At 40.2% G+C, this 27799-nt stretch overlaps 1 protein-coding gene and 1 long non-coding RNA gene across 10 annotated transcripts in view; one reads left to right on the top strand and one right to left on the bottom strand.

Moving 5' to 3' along the window:
* Positions 1 to 1123: 1123 nt before the first annotated feature.
* The window catches only part of MROH8 (maestro heat like repeat family member 8), a 58548-nt gene continuing 31872 nt past the window's right edge, over positions 1124 to 27799 (bottom strand). For 2 of the 9 annotated variants that reach the window (XM_042931014.1, XM_042931018.1), the window contains exons 11-24: positions 26851 to 27003; positions 25071 to 25231; positions 20414 to 20549; positions 17889 to 18079; positions 16398 to 16535; positions 15858 to 15972; positions 15187 to 15327; positions 13938 to 14102; positions 13125 to 13280; positions 10852 to 10974; positions 9274 to 9373; positions 8958 to 9023; positions 4339 to 4496; positions 1477 to 1555 (exon numbers count right to left, since the gene is read on the bottom strand). In XM_042931014.1, coding sequence (XP_042786948.1) covers positions 4348 to 4496; positions 8958 to 9023; positions 9274 to 9373; positions 10852 to 10974; positions 13125 to 13280; positions 13938 to 14102; positions 15187 to 15327; positions 15858 to 15972; positions 16398 to 16535; positions 17889 to 18079; positions 20414 to 20549; positions 25071 to 25231; positions 26851 to 27003 — 1794 coding nt within the window. In that variant the 3' untranslated portion in view covers positions 1477 to 1555; positions 4339 to 4347. The other 7 variants (XM_042931015.1, XM_042931016.1, XM_042931017.1 and 4 more) reach the window with 7 other exon arrangements.
* LOC122215577 lies at positions 17930 to 20343 on the top strand. Its single transcript, XR_006200462.1, has 3 exons — positions 17930 to 17960; positions 18451 to 18586; positions 20045 to 20343. It is a non-coding gene; the product is annotated as an uncharacterized LOC122215577 (long non-coding RNA).

Raw genomic sequence — 27799 nt, 5'->3', positions numbered from 1 at the left:
TGCTGGGAAGTCATCACTGTTGTTCAGGAAGAATAAAATCCATCACTTCCCTCTGTGTTTTCTGTAACAGAAAGCAGTTGTTAATTATCCTTTCTAAAGCTTTTCCTCTGCTGTGTTCTGACAAGGGTTTGAAGATGTAGGGAAAGCAGCTGATATGATGTGGTTTCAGGGATGACAGGAAAATCTCTATATCCCACCCTTACCTTCAAACTCATTTCCAAATACCTCCTCTCCATCCTGCTTAGTAATGCCTAACATTTCTCAATTAGAGGTTCATGCCTTTGGCTTAGAGATCTACCTTATTAAAAAGCAAACATCCCTGGGGGTGCCTGGGTGGCTCAGTCCATTGAGCCTCCAACTCTTGATTTCAGTTCAGGTCATGATCCCAGGGTTGTGGGATTGAGCACTGTGTCGGGCTCTACACTGAGCGTGGAGCCCGCTTAAAATTCTCTCTTTTTCTCTCTCTCCCTCTGCCCCACACCCACTTGCATGCTTTCTCTCTCTCTCAAATTAAAAATTAAAAAAAAAAAGCAAACATCCCTGGAAGAGTTAGGCTCATTAGAACTTGCATTATTAATCATTTTCGCATAACAGCCAGTTCATTAGATCCCTTCCTGAGAGGGAGAGATAGAAAAAGGAACTTCGAGCCAGGAAGGAGGGGGAAGCTGGAAGGAGAGAGAGATTTTACAATTTTACCCAGTGCAAGTTTACTTGGCAGGGTTGATGTCTAGGAGATGCTCTCATTCCCTAAGCCCATCTCTTACTTATATGATCGTTTAATCTTTCACTAAGAAAAAATAAATAATTTTTTTTTTACATTTTATTTATTTTTGAGAGACAGAGCACGAGTGGGGAGGAACAGAGAGAGAATGAGACACAGAAGCAGAAGCAGGCTCCAGGCTCTGAGCTGTCAGCACAGAGCCTGATACGGGGCTCAAACTCACAAACTATGAGATCATGACCTGAGCCAAAGTCAGACGCTTAACTGACTGAGCCACCCAGGTGCCCCCCAAAATAATAATTTTTAATAAAATATGTATCTCAGTACAAGGAAGAAAAGCAAAACTAAGAGTAAAAAAGTATGAATCTAAAATAATAAAGACATGGCTAGGCCAGCAATAGATAATGAGCAATACCTTTTAATAGTATATGATGAAGATAAAACTGAAATCCTATTGACTTATACTGAATTTTTAACATATTATAACAAAATTAAATGTCCAGAAATTTTTGTTTTATATATTTAAAAAATTCCATGAAAACACAAAACTATGTTTGAGAAGAGCCTTGCATAAAAATAATGGAGATATTTGGAATATTTGGATATTTGGATTTGTTAATACAATCACTATTATGTACTTCTTCAGCCTTTCCCAAACTGTGGAGGTAGTCAGTAAAAAAAATCAGACCTCTGCTTTTTTTTTTTTTTTTTTTAAAGTAATCTCTCTGCCCAACGTGGGGCTTGAACTCACGACCCTGAGATCAAGAGTCATATGTTCCACCGACAGGCCCAGCCAGGTGCCCCCGACCTCTGCTTCTTAATGGATGCTTCTCTCTGTGAATTTTAACACAATGAAACAAGTATTATTGTACTTGCCCCTCCCTGTTGGTAGTATTACTCAGAAAATAAAAATCTTCCTGGAGGGAAATGGACTCTGGCATAAATATGAGTGAAGAGATATGTCTTCACTGCTGTGAGACAGGGTGGCATATGAGGTCAAACCAGGGACTCAAACAATGTTCCTCAAGAATAACCACCAGCTTTTGTCTAAGTACACTCCTCTACAATGTACAATGTACATAGTATCCTATTAAATAAGATATGCTAACTTTATTTTTATTATTTGAAGCTCGATATCATTTTACAGCATTTTTGAATTTGGGGTATGAGTTTAACAACTGGGATTTAATTGTAGAGTGGATCTGCATTTATTGACATTAGAGGGACAGAGCAGATTAGAACAGTGCAGAGCAGGGGTGACTGGATGACTCAGTCGGTTACGTGTCTGACTCTTGATTTTGGCTCAGGTCATAATCTAATGGTTTGTGGGATTGAGCCTCATGTCAGGCTCTGTGCTGACAGCATGGAGATTGCTTGGGATTCTCTTTTTCCCTCTCTCTCTGCCCCTCATGCCCCAAAATAAATAAATAAATAAAAAGAGAAAAGAGCAGAGTGGAGACTAGCCAAGGATGTGGCTTTTGGAGCAAGACTACTTCAGTTTGAATTCTGGCATTTACTGGTTATGTGACTTCAGGCAAGTCACTTTTTCAAATTCTGTTCCTCAGCTTCCCCATCTGTAAAATGGAGAGAATAATATATGGAGTGGTTATAAGGATTTAAAGAATTAATCATATAATGTACTTAGGAATCCGGCTCATTGTAAACACTTAATGAGTGTTAGTCATTTTCACTGGATAATCCACAAAATGGACAGTTCAAAAGCAGAGAGTGAAAAGTGGTTTAATGGAGTGAGACCAAGGAGAGAGCAGCAAGAGACATGTTTAACTCAACTGTGCTCAGTGCACTCAAATTTAGCATCCAGCAGCTAGCTTCAAGGTGTCCTCTTGGCTCTGCTCAAGGGTGAAGATTTAATTCAGCAGATAGCCTGGGCCTGCAATTAGCTCAAAACTCCTGACTGCTAGTCCCAAATATGAAGACCTCTCTTGGCCAGGGATCCTTTTGAAGTCACACTCGGCATGCTGCCACAACCCCGAAAACAAACCCAACTCACCATGAATCATAAAGAAATTTGTTTGTAAAGATGTATTGGCAGAGGGCTGGGGGTGAAAGGTGAAAATCGAGGGGACAGGGTGGTAAGATTCATGTTGCTTGCTTTACACCAAAAACCTAATGCAATTCACCATTGGGTGTGTCTCTTTTTCACATGCCAGTTGCCCCTTTTCCTTCTGGCATATATACGAGTGAAGAGAAAGGCTTCTTTCAACCTCTTACATGTCACTCCATGTCACTACCTCCCAGAGGCCTCTCCATTGCCCTAGAGAGTTCACCTGTGGCTCTCCACTTATGTTCCTCAACCAGACAAAAGCCTGGGAACTAGATCAATTTCTACTTAATCTGGTATGCCTCTTGGGGGTTCCCACCCTTCTATATGCAGCTTATCAAAGTATTCACCCAACACAAACTAACCTCTTTCTTGGGAAACTTCTGCTTGCAAGAAAATGTTCTCTATCTATGCTTAAAGCATACAGTGGGTGCTCAACAAATAATAGTTCCCATCCTAGAGCCATTTGAGGATCTGACAGTAGTTGTAGGAGAGGGAATCAGGAAAATGAAAAGGGCAGGGAAAGAGTGGAAATCTTGCATAATTGGGGTAGATTTAGTATTATACCACTTCATAAATTTTTTCTTGCTTGAAGATTTTTAAGGGAAAGAGAAAGGAAGTAGAAAGGCCACAGCGATTTCATAAACATACACCAATAATATCAAACTATAAGAATTGGTTGTTAATTTATTCTTTTAAAATTTTTTTTAACGTTTTTTATTTATTTTTGAGACAGAGAGAGACAGAGCATGAATGGGGGAGGGGCAGAGAGAGAGGGAGACACAGAATCGGAAGCAGGCTCCAGGCTCTGAGCCATCAGCCCAGAGCCCGACGCGGGGCTCAAACTCACGGACCGCGAGATCATGACCTGAGCTGAAGTTGGACGCTTAACCGACTGAGCCACCCAGGCGCCCTGGTTGTTAATTTATTCTTAAGATTGTTGACAAGTAGACTGGGCTTTGACAGAAGACCCAATCATCCTAAAATTGCTATATATATATATATTTTTTTTTTTTAATTTTTTTTAACATTTATTTATTTTTGAGACAGAGAGAGACAGAGCATGAACGGGGGAGGGTCGGAGAGAGGGAGACACAGAATCTGAAACAGGCTCCAGGCTCTGAGCTGTCAGCACAGAGCCCGACGCGGGGCTCGAACTCACAGACTGTGAGATCATGACCTGAGCCGAAGTCGGCCGCTTAACTGACTGAGCCACCCAGGCGCCCCCTAAAATTGCTATATTAACATTTATTTAGAATCTCTTTTGAAGCTGTGCTAGACCTGTTTATCAAGACTGGAACTTTATGGAAGTTCTGGCATGCCTCAAAAGCTCCATAGAATTTCATGATTTCTCCAAATTTACACCAAGAGCTTCCCTCCCTTATATATTCTATTTCCTTAAAGATTTTGACAGCAAAAAATATGTTCTGAGGTAATTAAATGGGAGGAGGTAGCTTCAGGCTGGCATTATTTTCAGTCTGAAAAAAAAAAAAAAATGGGGGATGACTGCTTCTATGGTTTCTGAAAGGATTAGTTTTTACCTGATGTTACTTGCCTTGCATTTCTAAGTAGAAAGACAGCCCATGAGCTTCCTCAAGCCGCAAACAGTCTGCCTGGGGTCTTGTTCAGTCCCTACCTCCCGGACTTGGAAGAGAGCCTGAGAGGCGATGATACGCAGAGAGGGCTCAGGGTCACACAGCAGATCTCTCAGATCTATGTGGCCAGAAAACACACGTGGGAGGTGAATATCTATGGAAATGATCACTGATCCAGACACCAAACAGCCAACAAGCCTACAGTAGGTGAGATAAAGGACTATTTCTAAGAATCTGTCTGAAAATTACACATTTGTAGATCAATTCCAATTGTGACCTACAAAGCATTCACTTTTGAGTTTCCAAATAGTTTACTCCTTTACAATAGCCACAATGCCAAGTAGTCCACCTGAAGTCAAATTATCTGTCAAGCCATGTCTAAGACTGCTAATTTCTAAATTCCTGTGTTGGTCCTAGAGATTACTCTTAAATCATTATTTTCTTTTAAGTGTACTTTATTTTTTTTTAAATCTTTACCTTTTGTTTTCTTAGTATAAAATAAATACATGTTCATTGCCTAGAAAATTTAGATAATACATGTAAGCACTGGAAGAAAATCAGCTATCCATAATTCCACCACCAGAGAAACAGTTATATATTTGTTTTTTCTATTCAGTTACATACATGTGCTTTTTTGTTAAAATGAAACCAGGTCATCCAGATTATCTAATAATTGCTTGTTTTATTTAATATTGCATCATCACTTATCAAAGTCATTAAATTTTTTTTCTATGATATTTTCATGGCTTTGGGGTACCTGGCTGGCTCAGTCAGTAGAGCATGTGAATCTTCATCTTGGGGTCATGAGTTCGAACCCCCATGTTGGGCATGGAGATTACTTGATAAAAAAAATAAAAAAAATTTTTTTCATGGCTTCATGGGATTCTATAATATGGATATGCTACACTTTATGAAAGCAATTTCTCAGTATTTCTAATCTTGGATGTTTTCCATGTTTGCTATTTTATTTATTTATTTATTTATTTATTTATTTATTTATTTATTATTTTTGAGTATTTTTATTTTTAGAGAGAGAAAGAGACCAAGTGTGAGTGGGGAACAGGGGCAGAGGGAGATAGAATCTTAAGCAGGCTCCACGCTCAGTGTGGAGCCTAATGTGGGTCTAATTCCACGGCCCTGGGATCATGACCTGAGCCGAAACCAAGAGTCAGACGCTCAACTGACTGAGCCACCCAGGTACCCTTCTGCTGATTTTTTTTTTTTTTTTTTTTTTTTTTTTGAGAGGGAGAGATTGAGAGAGAGAGAGAATCAAGCAGGTTCCACACTCAGCATGGAACATGGAGCTGGATGTGGAACTTGATCCCACATCCTGGGATCATGACCTGAGCCAAAATCAAGAGTTGAACATTCAGCCAACTGTGCCACCCAGGCACCCCTCTGATTTTCATAGGTTAAATTCCTAGAAGTGAGATTGATAAGTCAAAGTATATATTTATTTAAAGGGTTTGATACATATTGCCGAACTTAAATATAAAAAAGGTATATCTATCTATGCTCATACCAGTGCAGTGTACAATAATGTCAGTTTTCCCTTAACACATTTATGGTGACTAATAATTAGTAACCTTTGCCATTTTGGCAGAAAAAGTCATCCTGGCATCTCATCATTGTTTTGTTTTCAAACTTTTGATTACTAGGAATAATGAATATTTTTCATATATTTACTGGCCATTTATCCTCTATAGACTGCTTATTCATATTGTTTGCCACTTGTCTTTTGAGATGTATTAATTTGTTGGGGTCCCTGGCTGGCTCAGTCGGTAGAACAGGCAACTCCTGATCTTGGGATCATGGGTTTGAGCCCTATGCTGGGTGTAGAGATTACTAAAAAAAAAAAATAAACTTAAAAAAAGAGAGAGATGTACTGATTTAAGGATATTAACTCATTATCATAGTACAAATATATTTCCTACATTATTATTTGGTTTTTAGCTCTGTTTCTTTTTTTTTTTAATCAAAGTTGATTTTTAAAATTTTTATATAGAGGGGAGTCTGGGTGGCTTAGTCGGTTAAGCATCCAAATCCTGATTTCAGCTCAGGTCATGATCTCATGGTTTGTGGGATAGAGCCCTATCAGGCTCTGTGCTGACAGCACAGACCTGCTTGGGATTCTTCCTCTCCCCCTCTCTCTCTCTCAAAATAAATATTTAAAAGAAATAAAATTTTTATATAGATAAATCTATCATTCTTTTACTTTATGGATCTGTCTTTGGTATCATATTTAGTTAGATAAGGCACTCTCTCTCTCTTTTTAAGTTTTATTCATTTAAAATAAATAAATCTCTGCACCCAACCTGGGGCTGAAACTTACAACCCTGAGATGAAGAGTTGCAAGCTCTTCTGATGGAGTCAGCCAGGCCCCCTAGATAAAGCTCTCTTTTTAATTTCCAGTTCTCCGAGGTCTCAAAAATGCTCAAGACCTCTTCACAGTTTGAAGCTTTTTATTTCTTAAGTAGCATTTTAGCCTTTAAATTCATGTTTATTTCCAAAAGGGAATACTTAACTATTTTTAATTTCTTTCAGTTCTTGCATTAAGATCTGTTTCACAGAATACATGAAGGAGTACACATCAATTCTAGAATCTAAAGGAATGGAACTTTATTTTGTCATGAAGTCAGTTTAAATTCACATTTAAAATTTTGTTATTTTTCTGTTTAAATTTAGCTTAAAAATTACCTACAGTAAATGACATAAATTTGTTCAGGAGTGCTGGAACACCCTATTCTAAGACAGATCAGGCACTGTTAGGGAAGGAAGAGGGTGGGATTATTCCATTAGATTGAACCACATGAGAATGTTATTTGACTTGATTTCGCCCTACAGATTGGCAATTTCATATGGTTCATATATAGATCCTATACATAAATGACTTTAGAATGAAAAAGGAATTTTGCTCCCCTTGTGTTAGATTAGAAAATAATTTCCTTTTGGGGCACCTGGGTGGCTCGGTCAGTTGGGCATCTAGCTTCAGCTCAGGTCATGATCTCATAGCTTGTGAGTTCGGGCCCCATGTCAGGCTCTGTGTTGACAGCTCGGAGCCTGGAGCCTGCTTCGGATTCTGTGTCTCCCTCTCTCTCTGCCACTCCCCCACTCACTCTGTCTCTCTCTCAAAAATAAAAACATTAAAAAAAGTTAAAAAAAAGAAAATAATTTCTTTTTAATTGAACAGAATCAACCAGGCACAGGCCTACCTCATAGAATAAAAGAATCTATTTTACTTTTACTTTTTTTTTTCTTGCTTCTGATAGCTGTGAGGAGATAGAAGAATTTAGAAAAGTGGCATGATCTTCCATTTTTTTTAAAGCTTTTTTGCTTTTTTTGTTATTGTTGAGGTATAATTGACATACATTATATATTGGTTTCAGGTGTACAACATAATGATTTGATATTTGTATATTTTGTAAAATGATCACTACAACAAATCTGGTTAACATTTCTCATAATTTTTTTATACAAATTATCTTTTTTTTTTTAGTATATGTGCTGCCAAAGTGAGCACCAAATCATCTTTTAAAAAAAATTTTAATTAATTACTTTGAAATGAACTCTACCTCCGATGTGGGGCTCAAACTCATAATCCTGAGACTAAGAGTTGCATGCTCTACTGACTGAGTCAGCCAGGAGCCCCTCTCATAATTTTTTTCTAAGATTTTATTTTTAAGTAATCTCTACACCCAACATGGGGCTTGAAACTACAACCCTAAGATCAAGAGTTGCACACTCTACTCACAGAGTCAGCCATGTGCCCCTCTCATAATCTTTCTTAAATAAGGTCCAGCTTCTGGCTATTTTACCAGTTGTATATTCTTATTTTAAAAGCAGTGAATTGTTCAGGATTTTATTTTATTTTTTTAAATATTTTAAGTAATCTCTACACCCAACATGGGGCTTGCACTCACAACTCCGAGATCAAGAGTCTCATGCTCTACCGACTGAGCCAGCCAGGTACCCCCAGGATTTTAATTTGGTTCTCTTAGTACATACTTTTGGGTGTGAGGCTTAGCATTTCATGGCATTTCTAATTGTAGGACTACTTCTTAAATGGGAATAAATAGTTCTCTGAGTGCTAAATCCTCCAAACTGTACAGTTACAGAAAATTTCCACTCACTGACAATTCAGAAAGCCATTTATGTTATGGTTGCCTTATATGATTATAAAACATCTGTATTACCAAGTTTTACCATCTCACAGGACAACTGCTTATGGAAAGTTGTGCCACAGCCATTTCTGTGGTGCTTGTGAGGTATCATCATAATTTACTAAGATAGTATTTCTAGGTAATGTCTTATTTCCCGAAAAAATTCAGAAACTGTTCCTGAGACACTCATCGAAGCTGGCTTCCAGACAAATAGGGTCATGTCCTTTCCTAATCGGGTAGTTGGACTGCGATGAGACCATCATTCACTTGAAGTCACCAAGGGCTTTCTTACTGCAAAAGTCAGGCCCTCTGGTTCCCAGGGTCTAAATTCTGTCAGAGAGCCTGTCCACTGTCACTGCCTCAGATCCCTTTCAAAATGTGAGATGTCCCAAACCAAACCCAAGTGTGTTGTCACTCACCTTTCTCTATCCAGTCAGTGCCTTTCATCCTGAGCTCACTGTGATCCACGTACTTCAATAAGAGCCCTAAATGTAGGATAAAGTCAGTGAGTCTGTGGTCTGGCTCTGGCTCTAAGCAGTTGGCAGAACTGGCCTTTTGATAATTAGATTCTAAAACTTTGACTTCCAAGTGCCTGAAAGTTACCTAAAGACAACAGCCCCTTTCTTCAAAAAAAGTATTTTTGAAGTTATCTTCATAAAGAATGAGGATACTCAACAACACAGTTTGGGAGAATATAGGGTAACGTGACTGTAGAAATGAAAAGATTATTTATACCTACAAATAAGACTGCTGCTCTTCTGATAGGAAGCTTTGCGTTCTTGGAGAACATCAATGTTTGGGCTACGAGGTTAACTTTCCCCTTGCATTTTTTTCCCTAAGTGGGGAAAAAAGTAAGAGTAGAAAGGAGTGAAACGCACGACTATTTTTGTCAGCCTCACTATAGTTTCCGGAGTCAGGGACTATGTCAGACATCGGACACATATAGCATAGTGCTTGAAATAGTGATTGTGGTTGCTTAGCGCCACAATAATAAGCCCCTAGACAAAGTTAAATCCTCTGAATACACCTTGCTCACAGCCACTCATGCCACATACTGTGCCCGTGATGCCTCTAAGTCCATCTCCACCTCTCTAAGTCTTCTCTGTCTTGAGCTCTGCCTCCCTATCAGCTCTTCCCCCATCACCCTTGCCTTCCTGACCTTACTCTGCTCTGAGCATTTTTGCAGGTACTCCTCTCTTGGCACATATCATTTTCCACCTTGAGTTTCCACTTAACTTCCCACAGAAGTTTTATCCCCCTTCCTAGCTAGCAAGCTCCCTTGGGAAGTTTGTATCCTTGGCATGTTTCTGGGTTCCCCATGGCCTGTTGCACATTGGATGTGTTGTGCCTACTGGCTGAATAAATGTGCCTCTCAGTGGGTCTGCTACAGGGATAGGCAGCTTGGGATAGGAGGAGGGCAATCAGAATCTATTCCCGTAGATCTTACGATGGTACATGGATAATCTATAATTGGAATTTCTGCTGTAAATATTGTTATCACTGCCTCAGATGTAAGTTTGCCTACAGGTCAGAGAGATCATCCCCAGTGGAAAGCCTGACACTGTGAGGCTTCCTAGCCCTGTAACTCTGATCGGAGGAGCCACCACTGGGTCCTAAATAGGTTACACAAATGGAAGATCCCTGTGGGAATAGTCAGTCCTAGGGTCTTCATAGTAGGATCCCAGCAGTTCTAGAGTCAGATGTCCAGAAAACCATGGATAGGCCCCCTGAAACTGCCCTGGCTCAAGCCTTCCCCTGAGATTGGCCCCAGTAGCCTTAGTTAAGTCTGGGAGGGGAAAGGATGCCATCTGGGTCCTAGCAGAGTCAGTGGCATGCTGCTAAGCATGCTGCATGGCCCATGATAGCCTAGCAAGCCTTGCTTCGGGCTCCCTAAACATGTTCTAATGGAGGGTAAAATAATCCACTACACCCAAGAAAAGGATTAGAGATCACTGTAAAGGCAATACATAACTCCCATTTCAATTCACTCCATAAGCAGTTTTTTGAGCATGTACCATCAGCCCTATACCCTATATAAGCCTCTGACCCAGGTTAATGGGGCTCCCAAGAATTCAAAAGAGAGTCTTTCTGATGAGAAAGGGTGGTAATAGAAAGTGCATCTGTGACTCAGTTGGGAGGAAACTGTAGAAAAATAGGTTCCCAAAGCAAGACGGTTCATGGATAACAGCTGCTGATGTGAAAGGGGATGGGAAATATTTCCTTTATGTCGTGTTCCTCCCTTAAAAACTACATCAGAAAAAATAAGTACGCTAGCATATGAAAGAGCTAACAAAGCCATTATTGCTCACGTACAAAGAACTTGCAGACTTTTCCAACTTTGCCACACCTGATGTACCAGGGATCTTTGCAGTACACTTCTTGGGGCAGCTTCCACTTCAGGAACTGGGCACATATAGTTAGGACCTGCCTGCTTTCCTGTGGAAAGGATTATCAGAGATCAGCATTTTTCAAAGATTTCTTTTTTTAGCTGACCTAACTTTTCTTCAAATAAAACTGATACTGAAGTCCAATACGAAAAGCTGATAAACTCAGAATTATCCTGGCTAAAGCGAGGGCAGGGATGGAAAGGCACCAGAGTCCTGTCCTCCTTCAATTTCCCCAGTCAGTTCCTATAGGGGATTCATAAAGCCTGCAGAATTGTGGGGAGGATGGAGAAGCCACTGGTCTAGGGCAACAGTGAGAGCTGTCAGGTGTAATACCCAGAGCAGGGATTTGGGCAGGAGTTCCCACTCCCCCACTCCTAGACCTAGGGCTCCTCCACCCACGTGCTGCTCCTGTGATATTCTCCTGTCACTTTATACAGGGAAGTATAGCTTCTCTTCTCCCAGACCTTGTGGAATCTCTGACTTGGAACGACTTCTGGAAGGCACTGATCCCTTCCTGATCCAGATGCTTGAACAGAATTTAGCAAGTAGGCTTCTTCTCTATTCACTGCTCTCAGAATGCTTCCCATGTACCACACACCACCTCAGATGAGTATCCAAGCAAGTATTTTGTCCCACGTCCCCTAGATTTGGACCATTCTTTTGGAGACTGATAGGAATACAAGTTAGTTCAGCTACTCTGTTTATTTGTAAATATCTAGTAAAGTTAAAGATGCCCAGATATTCTACTTCTGAGTTTATTCCCTCAAGAAACTCTCACACAGGTATGCAAAGAAATACATAAAAGAATGCTCATTGCAGCATCGTAGTAATGAAAAACTGGAGGCGATGTAGATGTCCGAGCATAGGAGCACGGGAGAAGTGTGAGGGTATCCTCAAGACGGAGGATTCTCTACGGCAGGAAGAATAAATGAGCGGGAGCCCCACATGCAGGCAAGTCTTATAATGCTAAATATGCAAAAAAGAGCAAGTTGCTGACAGATTTACAAATGATACAACATACGAAGTGTTTTCCTACATATAAAGTTTTAAAACATGAAAACATATTACCACAGAAGTTGGTAACAATACAGTTCAGGATGATAGTTCTTGAGGGAATTCATTTGGGGATAGGTGTGTGATTTATTCCTATTTTATTTCTTACAGTGGGTGGTAGATATATGGGTATTTATTATGTTCTCTGTGTTAGTGACTCCCAACCTGTTTAATGTTGGATTCCACCTCTCTAGCCTTGAAGACAAGGCTAGGGATCATTCAAGGTTTGAAAGAAAATAAGCCCAGAGCCTCGGCTGCTCTATGCCTTGCCTGACTGCCAAGGGCTGACAGGGATGGGGGTGGGGTGGGATGGGTATCAACGCATCCACATATCTATGACCCCTACAGGACATACTTCTCCATCACTCGGTTGGGAAACTCTACTCCATACTTTATTGGGGTCTGAAATATTTCATATTTCTGTTTATGAGGACATAACACTTCCCCCATGTCAAGACACCAGGGCCCACTATAATCTTAAATCTTGTTTCTGATTCCGCTTTCATTTCTGTAATGGGGAGCATAAATAAGGGCAAGTTCAGCATTTTTCCAGAATCCTTGTGCACCTCTCTGGTTTGCTGTAATTGGTCGTCATAGTTAGCACCTTGGGATGGATAGGCTCCTGAGGTATGGGAAAGTACTAAAGATGATGACATCCCACCCACAACTCTATGACAGAAACTTGTGGAAGATTAAGGAGATGCAGAGCCTTCTTTAGATTGTCAGAGGAGCTACTATTTCTGACTTAGCCTGAACACAAGTCTATTTGTCCAAGGGCCATGAGGCAGTTCTTAAAGAAAAGAAAGGTAATGGGATATTGTTATTGTCATCAACAAAAAGTTTGTTGAATTGGGCACGGTATTTAGGCCTCTGTGCTAGGCTAAATATTGGGGTGGGGTAACAACAAGGTATATTTATTGTTCTTACCCACAAAGGGCCATAATTTCCTATACAGAAATAAGGAGTAAGATTTTTTCCCATAATTCACTTAGGCAAAATAATCGAAAGGTAGTCTGTGCTAGAGGAAATGCTGAATAAAGATGGTACCGCAAAGTCCCTGCCCTCAAAGCTACAAAAGCTTATTTGCATATTTGGCTCTGGATTGGAAGTTGTTCAGGGCCGAAAGAAGTTTGACAGAGGTGTTACCTCAGCTACTGCATCATTTTCATCTTGAGAATACAGAAGTAGTGGGACCAAGCTGTCCAGGACTTGATTCTCTATACCCTTCTTATCTGTGTATTTCACAGACTTTATGGAGGCTCCAAAGAGGGTCATGGAGAAACGATGAACATCAGGTCTCACCTATAAAGTATCCAAAGGGAAGCAACTCATCGAAAGTGTTCATGCTTAACTTGCAAGGACTAGGTCAGTTGAAAACCCAGTCCTAACATGAGGCTGTGTAGCTGTAGGTAGCTGAGGGCAAGAAGCCAACTATAGGTAAAGTTAGCAAGACCTGCTGCTTTGTACTACTGGTTGTTCTCTCACTCTGCATATGAGAAATGTAGTCAGCACAGTTTGTGCCTGATACTAGTATTAACTACTCACACAATCTGTTTTGCCGAAATTCAAAAACCCAACCTTGCATATTTGACTCTTCCAAGGACATGGTTCATTGTGCTCCATGCATTTCTTTTTTGAAAAATCTTTTGGGATTTGGGATGGGGACATATGTATAGTCCACCACCTTGACCCATCCTGATTGTTCCTTGAAAGACATCTTTTCTTATACCAAGTCCTCCCCCACCCCATGATCAGGGTAAGTCTCTACATCTCTCTAGAGACTCTCCTTGGCAAGTCTCTACATCTCTGTTTTTTGTTTTTGTTTTTGTTTTTTAATCTGAGAAAACAGTAACACCAGTCCTGCTAACATCACAGGTTACCTGGAAGGATCCCAATTTCTATTTGCTGTTATGCCAATTACCCTCCCCTAGGAAAGTCTCTCCTCTCTCATTGTCTTACATCACCAAATAGGGAGAACAGGATCTTCATCATGGCAGTCAGGGTAGTGAAATCCATTGTCTCGACGAGTTGCAGGAGAATCTGGATGGCCAACAAAACAATCTTCTCATCGGTTTCACATAAGAGGTCTAAGATGCACGGCAACAGGCTCTTGATGCCTTCCCTCTGTGTGCCCAAAGGAAGTGCACCATCACCTCTCCTGATAGCACTTCATCTGTTACCAAAGTAGGGCTCCCCAGCTTAACTCAGTACCTGGTGCTTGTTGAATTTTTGGTTGGTCTGGCTAGTTAAGAGTAGAGAAGTAAAGAGGGCATGATTCCCCTCTCAGTATTGGCAGGGCTGATAGAGAATGGAGCAGAGCTGTTGTAAGTTGCCTCATAGGGAAAAAATGGAACCAAGAGGGAGATGGTCCAATAACAGAGACTTAGGATTAATGTAAGGAATTGCTTATAGAGAGAGAAAGTGGAATGGCTAGCTCAACTCATAGTGAGTTCTCCAACATGGAATGTATCCAGAGCAGAAAGATTCCTTGCCGGAATTCAAGCAGAAATTGACTGAGGACCTTTAAGGTCCTTCCCATTCTGAACTGGGATTCTGTTCTTCTGAAACTTCCAAAATGAAGCAATCTCAGAGTTTCAAAGTGTAAGACATACATGTAAAAAGTATTAACAATTAACATGCTAATATCTGTCATTCTTGTGTCAGACATACACACATATTTAAATATTTAAAAGAAATGGAACTCAAATGACAAAGTCGAAGGCCCGGAATTAATTTTCCTTTCTGACCCAGGCCTAGTTTCTAGCTAGCCCTGCAGAAAATGAGCTCTCTTTCAACATGAATGTCAGTGATCTTTGTTTAGATGATACACATCTTGGGATAGATACCATGGCATATCCAATTTATTCCTTAGAGCAACATGGTTCAAGACATAAAAGGACACCTGAATGTCACCCAGGCTGTGATGATAGTGAGGGTACCTCCTTACACAAATTGTAGGTTTCAAATTTTATGAATATATGTGACTTGGACTTTTTATATAGTTCTTATAATTTCATGAAATACTTTATAATCAGTACTTACATATTTCCTAGGCATAAAATTTAAATGGTTCAAAGGGATGCATTCCCACTCGATCCTATTCCCAGCTACCTAATTTCCTTCTCAGCTGTTACCAGTTTCTTGGGTGTCTTTCCAGGGTATGTTTGATTTGTGACTTATAAATCAGTACTCTCAGGGCCCCTCCTACCATCTCCTGGTGTCTGGTAAGATAGTGCAGTCCCTTTAGGGCAAGAGTTTTGAAGACATTATTTCCATGATGTAGCCAGTCTTTCAAGCGGGCAATAGAGTATATGCTGGGCAGTCTCCTAGCCACTGGACTCTGGAGAAGCTGAAAGAATCCAGAAATAAGCCAAAGGATTTACCTTTTTAAAAAAATTTTTTTAATGTTTATTTATTTTTGAGAGAGAAAGACAGAGTGTGAGCAGAGGAGGGGCAGAGAGAGAGGGAGACACAGAATCCGACACAGACTCCAGGCTCTGAGCTGTCAGCACAGAGCCTGACGTGGGGTTTGAACTCACAAACCGTGAGATCATTACCTGAGCCAAAGTCAGACGCTTAACAGACAGATCCATCCAGGCACCCCTGTAGAAGTTACCTTTAAGCCCTTTTTCAGCAGGGGAACCACCTTCCCACCAACTCCAAAATACACATTTTCCTTTGAAACCTGTACTATATTACAGGGTGATGCTTACACTGTAGGTACATAAGACAAGAAGTATTTCAGTAGGCTTGAACCTGAAACTATTTCTATCCCATGTCTGTTATGGATCCCAGCCTGCCATGAAGTTGGATGGGGCCCAGGAAGGCAGGCAGTGCTGCTTTACAGGCTTCCTGAATTCAGCTTCTAACGAATCTTACCTCCACGAAAAATCCTGCAGATGTGAGTTTATGTTTATCATTCCCTCGGTTAAGAAGAGGGACCAACAAGTACATGATCTTATTTGCAAAGAGGTGATTTCTTTCCAGCAATGCACTGCAAAACATAACACCCAATAGGACACCTCTTAGAAATGCTCCTATTCTTGGGGTGCCTGGCTGGCTCAGTCAGTGGAGAGTATGACTCTTGGTCTTAAGTTTTAAGTTTGAGCCCCATGGAGGGCGTAGAGATTATTCAAAATTAAAATCCAAAAAAAAAAAAAGGGGGGGGGTGGTGGAAATAAATGCTCCTATCCAGATTGCATTATTCCCAGGGCTAGGGGTCCTCTGAGGATTTTGCCCAGCTTCAGGTACACAGGAGGGTATAGCACTGTCAGGACCTCTAAAATATTTGCCTGGCATAGTGGGTATTTCCCTAACCTGTGATGTTATCCAGCTTAGGTTTCTGTTTTAACTAAAAGGGAGAAAAGTACCTAAATCAATGCTGATTTAGAGCAGGTGTACATGGCAAGGAAACCTTACTTGGCAAGGAGAGATATTCCCTGAAGATGGCCATCTTTTCCTTCCAAGAGGGTCCATCCTTTATTCTTTTCCATGATGTTGAATTCCTGCCAGCACAATGTTCTGAGAAGGAGAGTCTTTGTAGCCTGTATGGCGAAGCTAAATCAAACAAAACCAGTACACGTGAATAGAACAGGTCCCTCCAACTTATCAGCATATGATCACCCTGCTCTCACTGAGGAGGGTCATGCACTGATAGCTGCTGGACAGTAATTATCTTCTTTCCAGATTTCCCCAAAGACTCTTAATGCTCTAACAACTTGAAAAGCCCTTCACACAAATTTTTAGCATAAAGAAATCTAACTAAATTTTGTATCCCTGGGAGTTTGAAAAGAAATCTATGATAAAACAAATGATATGGGATGCTAAACCCATGCCCACTGCTTTTTTCCAAAGCTTTATTTAGGGGTGCCTGGGTGGCTCAGTCAGTTAAGCATCTGACTCTTGGTTTCAGCTCAGGTCACGATTCTCTCTCTCTCTGTCTCTCTCTGCCCCTCCCCCACTTGCGCTCGCTCTCTCTCTCTCTCTCTCTCAAAAATAAATAAACTTAAAAAAATTAAAGCTTTATTTAGATACAATTTACCCCCTCCATAAATTTACCCACACTGCTTTTTATTTTTATTTTTATATTTTTGGAGAGAGGGGGAGAGAGAGAGAGAGAGAGAGAGCGAGAGCACACAAGTGGGGAAGAGGGGCAGAGGGAGAAAGAGAATCCCAAGCAGGCTCCATGCTCAGCATGAGCCCAACACAGGGGCTCGATCCCATGACATTGGGATCATGACCTGAGGTGAAATCAAGAGTTGGATGCTCAACCAACTGAGCCACCTCCAGTGCCCTTACCCACACTGCTTTTTAAACTACCCCCATTACTGGAATGCCTGGCTGGCTCCATCAGTACAGCATGCAACTCTTGATCTCCAGGTTGTAAGTTTGAGCCTCACTTTGGGTGGAGAGATTACTTTAAAAAATAAACTACCCTTACTACTTACTGAACTTGTATGCTGGACATAACACCAGAGAATCCTAAAACTAGAGGGTCTTTAGAGAGTACTGAGCCTGACCTAATTTACTGATAGGGAAACCAAGGCACAGAACAACAGAAAGATTTGCCCAGGGTACATAGCTAATTAAATGAATGAGAATTAGAACTCAGTTCGCCTGACTTTTAGTCAGGTGTTCTTAATAATCCACATTATAGCACTTCGTCTGAAAGAAAGTCATGGGCCACAGTGACACTAATGAATTTATACTGAGTTTACCTTGGCACCAATAAAACCAGACAACCAACCAGTGAGAGCCCAGAATAATTCCTGGGCATTTCATCTTGACGTCTCATGATAGTGGACTGTAAACTCTCCTACGATTGGGACCGCATCTTGGCTATCCTTGTGTCTACCACAGTGCTGAGAGCTTAGTGTTAGTTAAGGTCAATGATATCACAAAAGGCAGTACCACAAAGGGGTGACCTGTGAAGACATCTCCTGTTCTGTGTACAGACCGCTTGGGATGGCGACATCAGACATGGTAAGGCCAATGCTGTGGTGTATCTGGATAAGCAGTGTCATGAGAAGCTGAGGGAAGAGTCGGAATGTAGCTGCTCGGAGCCTGTTTCCCACAAACACCTCATAAAGGGCGTCTGTTGCCTGTGGTAGAAAAGACACACCAGAGGGCTGAACACCTGTTAGCACTATCCCTTACTTGCTTTATCTGTGCTTGTGCCAGAACATGCTTTCTGGCTTTACTATCCCATAGGCAGAACAGTAGTGGTAAACGGTGCAGGCACATGAAAGTGAGGGGGAAAAGGAATAGGAGTACAATAGTTACTAAAAGTTACCCAAGAGTGAGGGGAGTCTAAAATCCAGAACCATAAAGGAAACTATTAACATATTTGACCACATACAAATATAAAGCCATGGCAAAATTTGTAGTAAACAAAGTTAGATTACAAATAACCTAGAGAAATCATTTGCACTGATGTGATGTTTTTAATATATAAAGTCCTTTTTTGTATCAGTAAGAAAAAAAAGGTAAAGGCTTGCTACTCAAAGTATGGGCCACACACCAGCAGCACTGGCATCGCCTGGGACCCGGTTAGAAATGGAGAAGCTCAAGCCCCACCCCAGACCTGCTGCATCAGAACCTACATTTCAGTAAGATCCCTAGCTGATTGTGGTTTGTGTGCATATTTTTATTTTTAAAAAATTTTTTAATGTTTATTTATTTTTGAGAGAGAGAGACAGAGAGAGACAGACCATGAGTGGGGAGGGGCAGAGAGAAGACACAGAATCTGAAACAGGCTCCAGGCTCTGAGCTGTCAGCACAGAGCCCAACGTGAGGCTCGAACTTGGGACCTGCAGGTCGATCATGACCTGCAAAGTCAGATGCTTAACCAACTGAGCCACCCAGGTGCCCTGGTTTGCATGCATATTAAATATGAGAAGCACTGGTACATAGAACATGAGCAGACAAGTCACAAAATATAAATGGCTACTTCACTCTCACCAATAACAAGATTGTAATTAAAATAATACTCCTTTTTTACATATCAGCTAGGCAACAATAAAAAGGCTAGGAATGCTCAGTGTGGTAAGGGTGTGGGTAAATGGGCATTCTCACATATGACTGGTAGAAGGGCAATGTTTTAGAGGACCATCTGGGAATTCTCAAAAGTTTAAATCAGCCCACCCCTTGACCTAGAAATTCCCCTACAATGGCCTTTATCCTAAGAAAATAATTGGATATGTATAACAGACTTCATGTGTGTGTGATTAAATTTATTATAGCACTGTTTTAATGGCAAAAGTTTGAAAATTGTCAAAATGTTCACTAATAGGAAACTTGGAAATGAAATAAATGGTTCTGTGCCATATTAAGTGTTATCTATTTTTAAAAAGGTAATAAAAATGAATGAATTACTAGGCAGCCATGAAAAGAATAACAGGCTTATGTTTTGACATGGAAAGTAGTTCATATACTGTTAAATAAAAAAAGCAGATCATCAAACAGTACATGTAATTTGATCCTATTAATATATACATACAATTTTATAGACTAACATGATTAAAAATGTACCTTTGTCTGCCCTAACTCCTAAAACTACACTAAGTTAACATTACAGGAGTTTTTAAAAAGGTATAAATCCACAAAAACAAAGAGAATAGGAGAGAAGACTATGGCAGATTAAAGACGTCAGAATAATTTTGGAAGCTAAAAAATACATGTATGATAATAACTTAGGTCAGAGAGAGCTGAACCATAAGCTGGTAGGAAAGAAAGTAAAAAGTATATAGTGATAGTGGGGAAGGCTGTGTGTAGGAGTCAGAGAGTATATAGAAACTTTGTACTTTCTACTCAATTTTGTTGTAAACCTAAAACTTCTCTTTAAAAAGTATTACTTAAAAGAAAAAATGGGGGAAAGTATACCAAATACAAAAAAAAATTATATATGTATAAATACTTCTAGAAAGTTCATTTTTAGGGAGATGATACAGCTAGGCTAAGAATGGTCTTTAGGTTTTTAAAAGATTTAAAAAAAAATCCAAAGAATATATGATAGAGACTATATGTGACCTGAAAACCTAAAATATTTACCTTCTGGTCCTTTACAGAAAGAGTTTGCCGACTTCTGCTCAAGGAGGACCTTTTCTGTCATTTATACTCTTCGGTATTATTTGACATTTTTTTTCACAAGTGTGTATTACTCTTTTACTATGATGGTACATATTTTTTAAAGGATAAAGGAACATTTAACCATACTGATTAAACTAAACTTCATTATACCATATTGATTCCTTCATTCTCCCAAGCCCCCTCCATGTCAATCCCTTGGCAGAGACATTGTAGATTTATAAATGGATGACAGACGCAAACTTTTGAGAGTGATGAAAAGGGATACTACAGATGGGGTGCTGGGCCAGTCATCCCAAGAGGGGGAGCGTATGGTGTTGAAGTTGGAAGGGCAAAGTTCAGTGGCTTACAGCAACAGCCATATAGGCCATCTTCTCGTGGGTGGGTGCATTATGGCATTTCTGCAACTTCCTCAGGAGTCTCCACAGAATCCAGGTGGTGCTGGGCAGTTTTACATCCAGAGTTCTCCACAATTCAGCCAGATGCCTGGAAATCCCAAAGAACAAGGGGGTTCAGGAGAATGGCTTATCCTAGGCCCACCATGACCATGACCTTCCTAAAATCTGGAATCCAATCTGTAAGTGATTTTCCTCTCTGCTCAGGTTTTCAGGCTCTCAAAAGACTTACTCTCTGATTTCATAACAGTAAGTCCCAAGGTTTTATAATCTCAAATTCCCATGCCTCAGCATGGACTTCAAGACAAACTGGTCCTAATTGATCTTTTCAGATCCCTGTCACATATCTGCGCTCTAGCTACCCCAGACCATTCATCTTTACCAAACAATGGACTTTGACAACTCTACACTTCTGCTTATTGCCTGTCCTTGAACTGGAAGGCCCTTTCCCAAACGCTTCCCTGCCTGACAAAATCCTTCAAGGTCCAGCTCCAATGTCATCTCCTCTGTGAAACTTTTGCTGCTTCTTTACCATGTCTCTCATGAGAGTTCTCATAACACTTTCACAATTTCTTCTGTATAGAGGTTGCCTCGATCTTACATGTACTATTTTCAGTTCTTTGTATGTGTCCATCTGTTCCCTCTGAAGGCAGGGATTATATTTGGCTTTTCTTCTATGAACCCCTCAGGGTCTAGCACAATGCCAGGCTTACAGAAGGAATTCAGAGATATATTTATTCAATCCAGTCTATGGTCCTCAAGTTTTGGACAAGTCCAAGCTGAGAAATAAAGCTTTGATTCTCCTTAGAAGAAGTCTCTTCTTTTATTTACTTATTTTAAAATTTTTACTACTGGGCTTTTTATTTTTATTTTTTTTAAAGTTTATTTATTTCTTTTGAGAAAGAGAGAGAGAGAGAGCAGAAGGGACAAAGAAAGAGGGAGAGAATCCCAAGCAGGTTCCACACTGTCAGCTCAGAGCCTGAAGTGGGGCTCAAACTCACGAAATGCGAGATCATGACCTGAACCCAAACCAAGAGTCAGATACTTGAGCCACCCAGGTGCCCCCGGACTTTTTTTTTAAGTTTACTTATTTATTTTGAGGGAGGAGGAGGGACAGAGAGAGAGAGAATCCAAGCAGGCTCCAAGCTATTAGCACAGAGCCTGACTCAGGGCTTGAACTCACAAACTGTGAGATCATGACCTTAGCTGAAACCAGGAGTCAGATGCTCAAATGACTGAGCCACTCAGGTGCCCCAGAAGAGATCTCATCTTCTTTTTTTCTTTTTTTTTTTTAAATGTTTATTTATTTTTGACAGAGACACACACACACACACACAGACAGACAGCATGAGCGGGGGAGGGGCAGAGAGACTGACACAGAATTCGAAGCAGGCTTCAGGCTCTGAGCTGTCAGCACAGAACCTGACACGGGGTTCGAACTCACAGACCATGAGATTATGACCTGAGCCGAAGTCGGACGCTCAACCAACGGAGCCACCGAGGTGCCCCTCTTTTTTTGTTTTTTGTTTTAATTTTATTTATTAATTTCGAGAGAGACAGAGAGAGCAAGTAGTGGAGGGGCAGAGAGAGAGGAAGAGAGAGAACCCCAAACAGGCTCAGCACTGCCATCACAGCCCGATGCGGGGCTTGAATTCACGAAACGTGAGACCATGACGTGAGCCGAAACCAAGTGTCGGATGCTTAACCGATTGGGCCACCCAGGCGCCCCAGGTCTCTTCTCGAAGAAAGATAGTGTGTAGGAACTTTTCTTCTTCTATAATTGACTCAAAGGTAGGGCCTGACATTTATATAAACACTGTAGAAGAGCATTATCAGGGGAACGTTGGGAGTTACTCCTGGTTTTAACTCATTCTCTTATTTCCGGAATCTACTTAGGTATCTTTGTGTGTTACAGCAAGTATGGTCTTCCAACTGTCTATATCAGAATCACTCTAAAAATTGAGAGGCTTAAAGACTATTCCAACATTTCACTCCCTGATAATTTCACTCCTCTGATAATTCTCATCCATGAATAAAACAAATTGAGAAGGTCCTAAAGGACTCCTAAAGGGAAGGCCATAAAGGCAATATGAAATACTGAAAAGGCTCCTAGCTGGGGCAACAGATTGTAGAAAATGAACATTCGTTCTTGGGATGAAATTAAGAAATTCCTATATTTACCTATCCTGTTTTTTTTTTCCTTCTTTGAATTCCCTAGGAAGTAAATGAAGTAATTTGAGAAGCTATTTATTGTGAAAGAAGTGTTTCAAAAATGCTTTTGGTCTGTACATTTGTAAGTGCTGGGAATGCATCTGAATTAGGAAAACACATACATTAGCCTATAAGCCAATGGTTCACAAATTTTAGTGTGAAAAATACATCTGGAGAGTTTGTTAAAAATACGGTTTCCCCTCCAGTGATACTGATTCAGTGGTTTTTGTTTGCATCATCCCTTTGGGGGTATGCATTCATCAAGCTGTTTCATACCTTCCTTGTGTTTAGTTTTGCTATTCCTCCTGTCCAGAATGCCTTTTCCACTGCCCTGTCCCACCTTCTGCTTGGCTAATTTACACTAAACACTTAGCTTGTGGCTGCCCTTCTTTTAAAACTCCCTCCCCAATCCTTCATCTAATTAAATCACCTCCTACAGGAGCTTCCACAGAACTCTTTCATTTTGCTTTGGAGTCCTCTGTTATTCGTCTAGGTCTGCTATCAGACTGTGTGCTGCTCCAGGACAGGGCTTGTGTCCTATTCCTTATTTCTACAGGCCCAACAGCACCTTGGACATAGTAGTTGCTTTGCACAGACTCCTAAGAACAATCACCCCAGTTAAACCAACTCTTGTTCCAAGAGCTAGAACAATAAAATTATGCTAAAATTACACTTTAAAATGATTAAGTATATTCAATATTTTGTATGAAATCATAAGTTTCATATAAGAATCTATATTTAATATTTTGTATGAAATCATAAGTTTCATATAAGCTGAAGCAAGCAGTAAAGGTTTAAAAATAATGGATTACAGAAATATACAAAATAATATTTTTTAAAAAATTGGATGAACTCTTTTTTTTTTTTTTTTTGCATGGGTAAACATCTTCCTTTATTCGACTTAGTGGTAAAGTGTCTTAAGTTCAGCTTACAGAAAACATCAGCACTGCACCAAGACATTGTGAGAATCATTCATTGGAAGTGGTTTTCAAACAGTTTAAAGCTAAGAAATCTTGGGGCGCCTAGGTGGCTCAGTCGGTTGGGTGTCTGGCTTCGGCTCGGGTCATGATCTTGCGGTTCGTGGGTTCGGGCCCCGCATTGGGCTCTGTGCTGACAGCTCAGAGCCTGGAGCCTGCTTCGGATTCTGTGTCCCCCTCTCTCTTCGCCCCACCCCTGCTTGTGCTCTGTCTTTCTCTGTTGTTCAGAAATAAATAAACATTTTAAAAATTAAAAAAAAAAAAGCTAAGAAATCTTTTTTTCAAATATAATAATTACCCAGAATCACAATATATAAAGCAGACAAAAAGAGATGCTGCTCTTGTCTGGCTGGCTCAGTTGGTAGAGCATGAAACTCTTGATCTTGGGGTGGTGAGTTTAAGCCCCACCCTGGGCACAGAGCTTACATTAAAAAAAAAAAAAAAGATGCTGCTCTGATAAAGGAAGTGGGGGCCTAGAACCTTCTCATAATGCTTCATTATCTTCCCCATAAGGATCTCCTGGAACTTTCAGGGTGCCTCCAACTCTGAAAGCCACAATTGTATGTAAAAAAGCATCTTGTTTTTTTCTCTATGTGGTTTATTCCTATTTATGGATATATTCATATTTTCTTTTTTATGTATGTATGTTTTGGCTAAATCTTTCTCAAGTGCATTACAGATAATCATGATATTCACCCCTAAATAACTTCAGCTTTGATCTCCTAAGAATAAGAACATTTTTCTGTATAACCACATTATCATTTCACACCTAAGAAAATTACATTAATTCAGTAATCTATTACAGAGTTATACTTAAATTTCCTCAAAATTTTCTTTTACAGTTTATGTTTTCATCCAGGATCCAATTAAGTTCATGTATTACATTTGGCTTTATCTCTTTGGTGCCTTTTTATCTAGAAAAGTGACCCCAGCACATTTTTCTTTCATGACATTAACTTGTTTGAAGAGTTTAGTCCAGCTATCTTATACAGTGTTCTTCATTCTGGATTTGTTGGATTGTTTCTTAATGTTTATGCATTATATTCTGACTTACATTGTTGGTTATCTGTCTATATTTTATCTCTTCTACAAGAATATCATTAGATTTTTTTTTTAATTTTTTTTAACGTTTATTTATTTTTGAGATAAAGAGAGACAGAGCATGAACGGGGAAGGGTCAGAGAGAGGGAGACACAGAATCTGAAACAGGCTCCAGGCTCCGAGCTGTCAGCACAGAGCCCGACGCGGGGCTCGAACTCACAGACCGCGAGATCATGACCTGAGCTGAAGTCGGCTGCTTAACCGACTGAGCCACCCAGGCGCCCCGAATATCATTAGATTTTTGAGGGCAGCCATGTTCCACAATACCAGGGGCTGTGTCACACACTCCAATTTAATTTAGAGGCTCTACTAGGTTCTGTTACCTGTCATATGGTACTGGATGACACAGAAGGTGGCTGATCACTATATCTGTGTACTTGGGCCTGGAGATAAACAAACTCACAGTATTTATGATTTGTTGGCGGACTCTAGGCTGGCTGATTATGGATAGCCGGGCACAGATCACTCCCATAATTTCTGGCACCTGAAGAAGGAAAAGAAATCACTAAGACCTTGATCCTATGGGACAATGATGGTTACTGAGGATATTGTGGCTATTTCTGAAAGATTCAGGGGGTGACAAGAATGTTTAGTATTTAAAAACTACCTACAATAGATCTTTATGTATGTATATGTATACAAAAATATTTAGAAGACTTACATACAAAGATATTAATAATGTGACTTTGAATGATGGGATATTGATTTTTTTGCTTGCATATTTTTCTAATTTCTCCTCAATGACTATGTATTGATTTTATAATAAACCAAACTAGTAAAAGTCTTACAAGGAAGTTGGGATTTTTTTCTGCTCTGACTCTGACAATGCCAGAGGAGTCTCTACTTGCCTTTCACCCAGAGATGTCTACCATCTCTGGAAACCGGAGCCACTGGATTTTGGTGCAATTTTTCTTCTTGGCCTTCTCTGCCCACCCATAGACTCATGGCTTCAAGTCTCTGTGGAAATGTCAGCTTCTCAGAAAGGCAGTCCTCAGCACCCTCATATAAAATGGCTTTCATTATCACCAGTTGCCAGAGCCGCTTTTAAGCTGGCACGTGATGCAATTCTGGCCAATGAAACACGGGAAAAAAATCTGGAGGCTTTTGGGAAACACTTTCCTCCCTGATTAAAGGGACAAAAGGAAGGCAGTATCTTTCTGGTTTGCTGGATACAGTCTTATCTGCACATAAAGTCTGAAGCTGCTGTGACCACCTTATGACTATGTGAACAGGCAAAGTGGCAGATGGAAAAGCCCCTGGCTCTTTGATAACACTGTCGACTGGCTGAGCCAGTCCTAGAAAATACTTCACTTCCAGGCTTCTTATTGTACGAGCAGACAAACCCTTTAAACTTCAGCTGTGTGCAAAGCCACTCAGAGTTGGTCTTTTTTACAGCTGAAAGCACCCAATTGATGCAAGGGCCCATCTCACCATGTTCTCACCACGTTGTTCTTTTTGTACCTTTGCTATTTTAATAGGTTAAAAGTCGGTTTTCATCATTTTAAAATTAACATTTATTGTTGTCAAAGTGTAACATGTACACAATTTAAAAAGTCCGGTGCTATTTCAAGGCTCTCTCCTGCCTGTTCCCCAGGCCTGCTCTCCAGAGACTACTACTTTACCCCTTTTATCGCTTTCAGTTGTCCTCCCATATTTCTAAATGATATAATTACAGTGTTATTTCTTGAGGTGTCAACTATAGATACATTTAAATAAAATCTCTTGATTTTAAGCTAAGTTGGTCTCCTTTGATGATTGCTCATGGCTTGCTTTTCAAAAATTTGGCACCTTGAATTGACCTGGATGAGGATCTAAGTAGAAGTTACCATTCTCATAAGTGCTAATGATATCTTCCCTCAAAACTATTCTATTCTGGAAAACATGGAGCACATCTTGGATTTTAAAACTATCCATCCCTAGTTGCATACAAGTGACTGTTTTTATTACATGCTTGTTGAAGGGGAGTCCGCTGAACAATGGACCCTGGGCCAACAGTAGTTACTCTCCATTGAACAGGAGTAGCAGAAGAGACCTTAGTAACTGCAAGAGGGGAGAGCGTTTGCCGATATTTCAAACCCAGGAAACGACCACTGAGCTTTTTACCTTCTCAAATCGGGACTCTGCATTTTTCACCAATGTTATTAGCAATTCTCCTGCTGATTTTTGGGTGCAGGGATGTTTCAGATTTTTCAGGCCATCCAATATAGTCATTACAAACTGGCAGAGCTCGTTTGAATTGAGAAACACTTCAAAGACCTGAAATGATTTAGAGAAAATGAACTTCCAGGAAACTTAGTACAATAGAAAGAACCCTGAATAAGAAATATTATGTTAATTTTGTTGGGTTAATTAGAGAGGCATACAAATATGGACAAGGCTGTTTATTTCGGTCTTGTTTACAAAAGTGAAAAACTGGAAGCAAGCGCAAATGTCCACTGCTAGGGTCTGTGCATGGCCTTTTACAGTTCTGATTTTTAGAAAGAGGTTTTATTACCAAGATCCTCATAAAGAATCACCTTTTATAGGAACAGAACTAAAATAAAGGCCTTAGTGCTATACAGCTCACAGGGTCCCAGACATAGCTAAAATACCTTGGCTGGTGATGATATAGTCAAAGAATGTTTCGTTCTGTTTCTCATTGTGCTTGGTGGTGTATAAAGTCCTTCACATGATTATGATACGTGTAATCTACTAGGCACTTACTATATGACAGGCACTAAGCAAAGGGTTTTCCATACAATATCTCCTTTAACACTTACAACCCAATTTTTACAGATCTCCTGTACAGATGAAACGGACGCACAGGGAATTTAAATTACCTGACACCTTAGACCCTACCTGAGTAAATCTGTAGGTTTTCTTTTTTCCCCATCTGCTAACATAGTGCCTGGTACCTATATTTGTTGAATGATGAATACATATATTAATTTAAAAATGTATAGCTTGTTGGGTCAACTACACTCTCTAGCAGCTCCTTTTTGTGACAAGAATCTACATTTGCAAGAGGCTGGCCAAGGTTAGAAGAGCAATCGATGAGAACAAAGCCTGTCTG

Source organism: Panthera leo, chromosome A3 (assembly GCF_018350215.1).
Source record: "Panthera leo isolate Ple1 chromosome A3, P.leo_Ple1_pat1.1, whole genome shotgun sequence".
NCBI classification, from domain to species: Eukaryota; Metazoa; Chordata; class Mammalia; order Carnivora; family Felidae; genus Panthera; species Panthera leo.
Note: the sequence above shows the minus strand (reverse complement) of the source record. Positions and strands in the feature narration are given on the sequence as shown.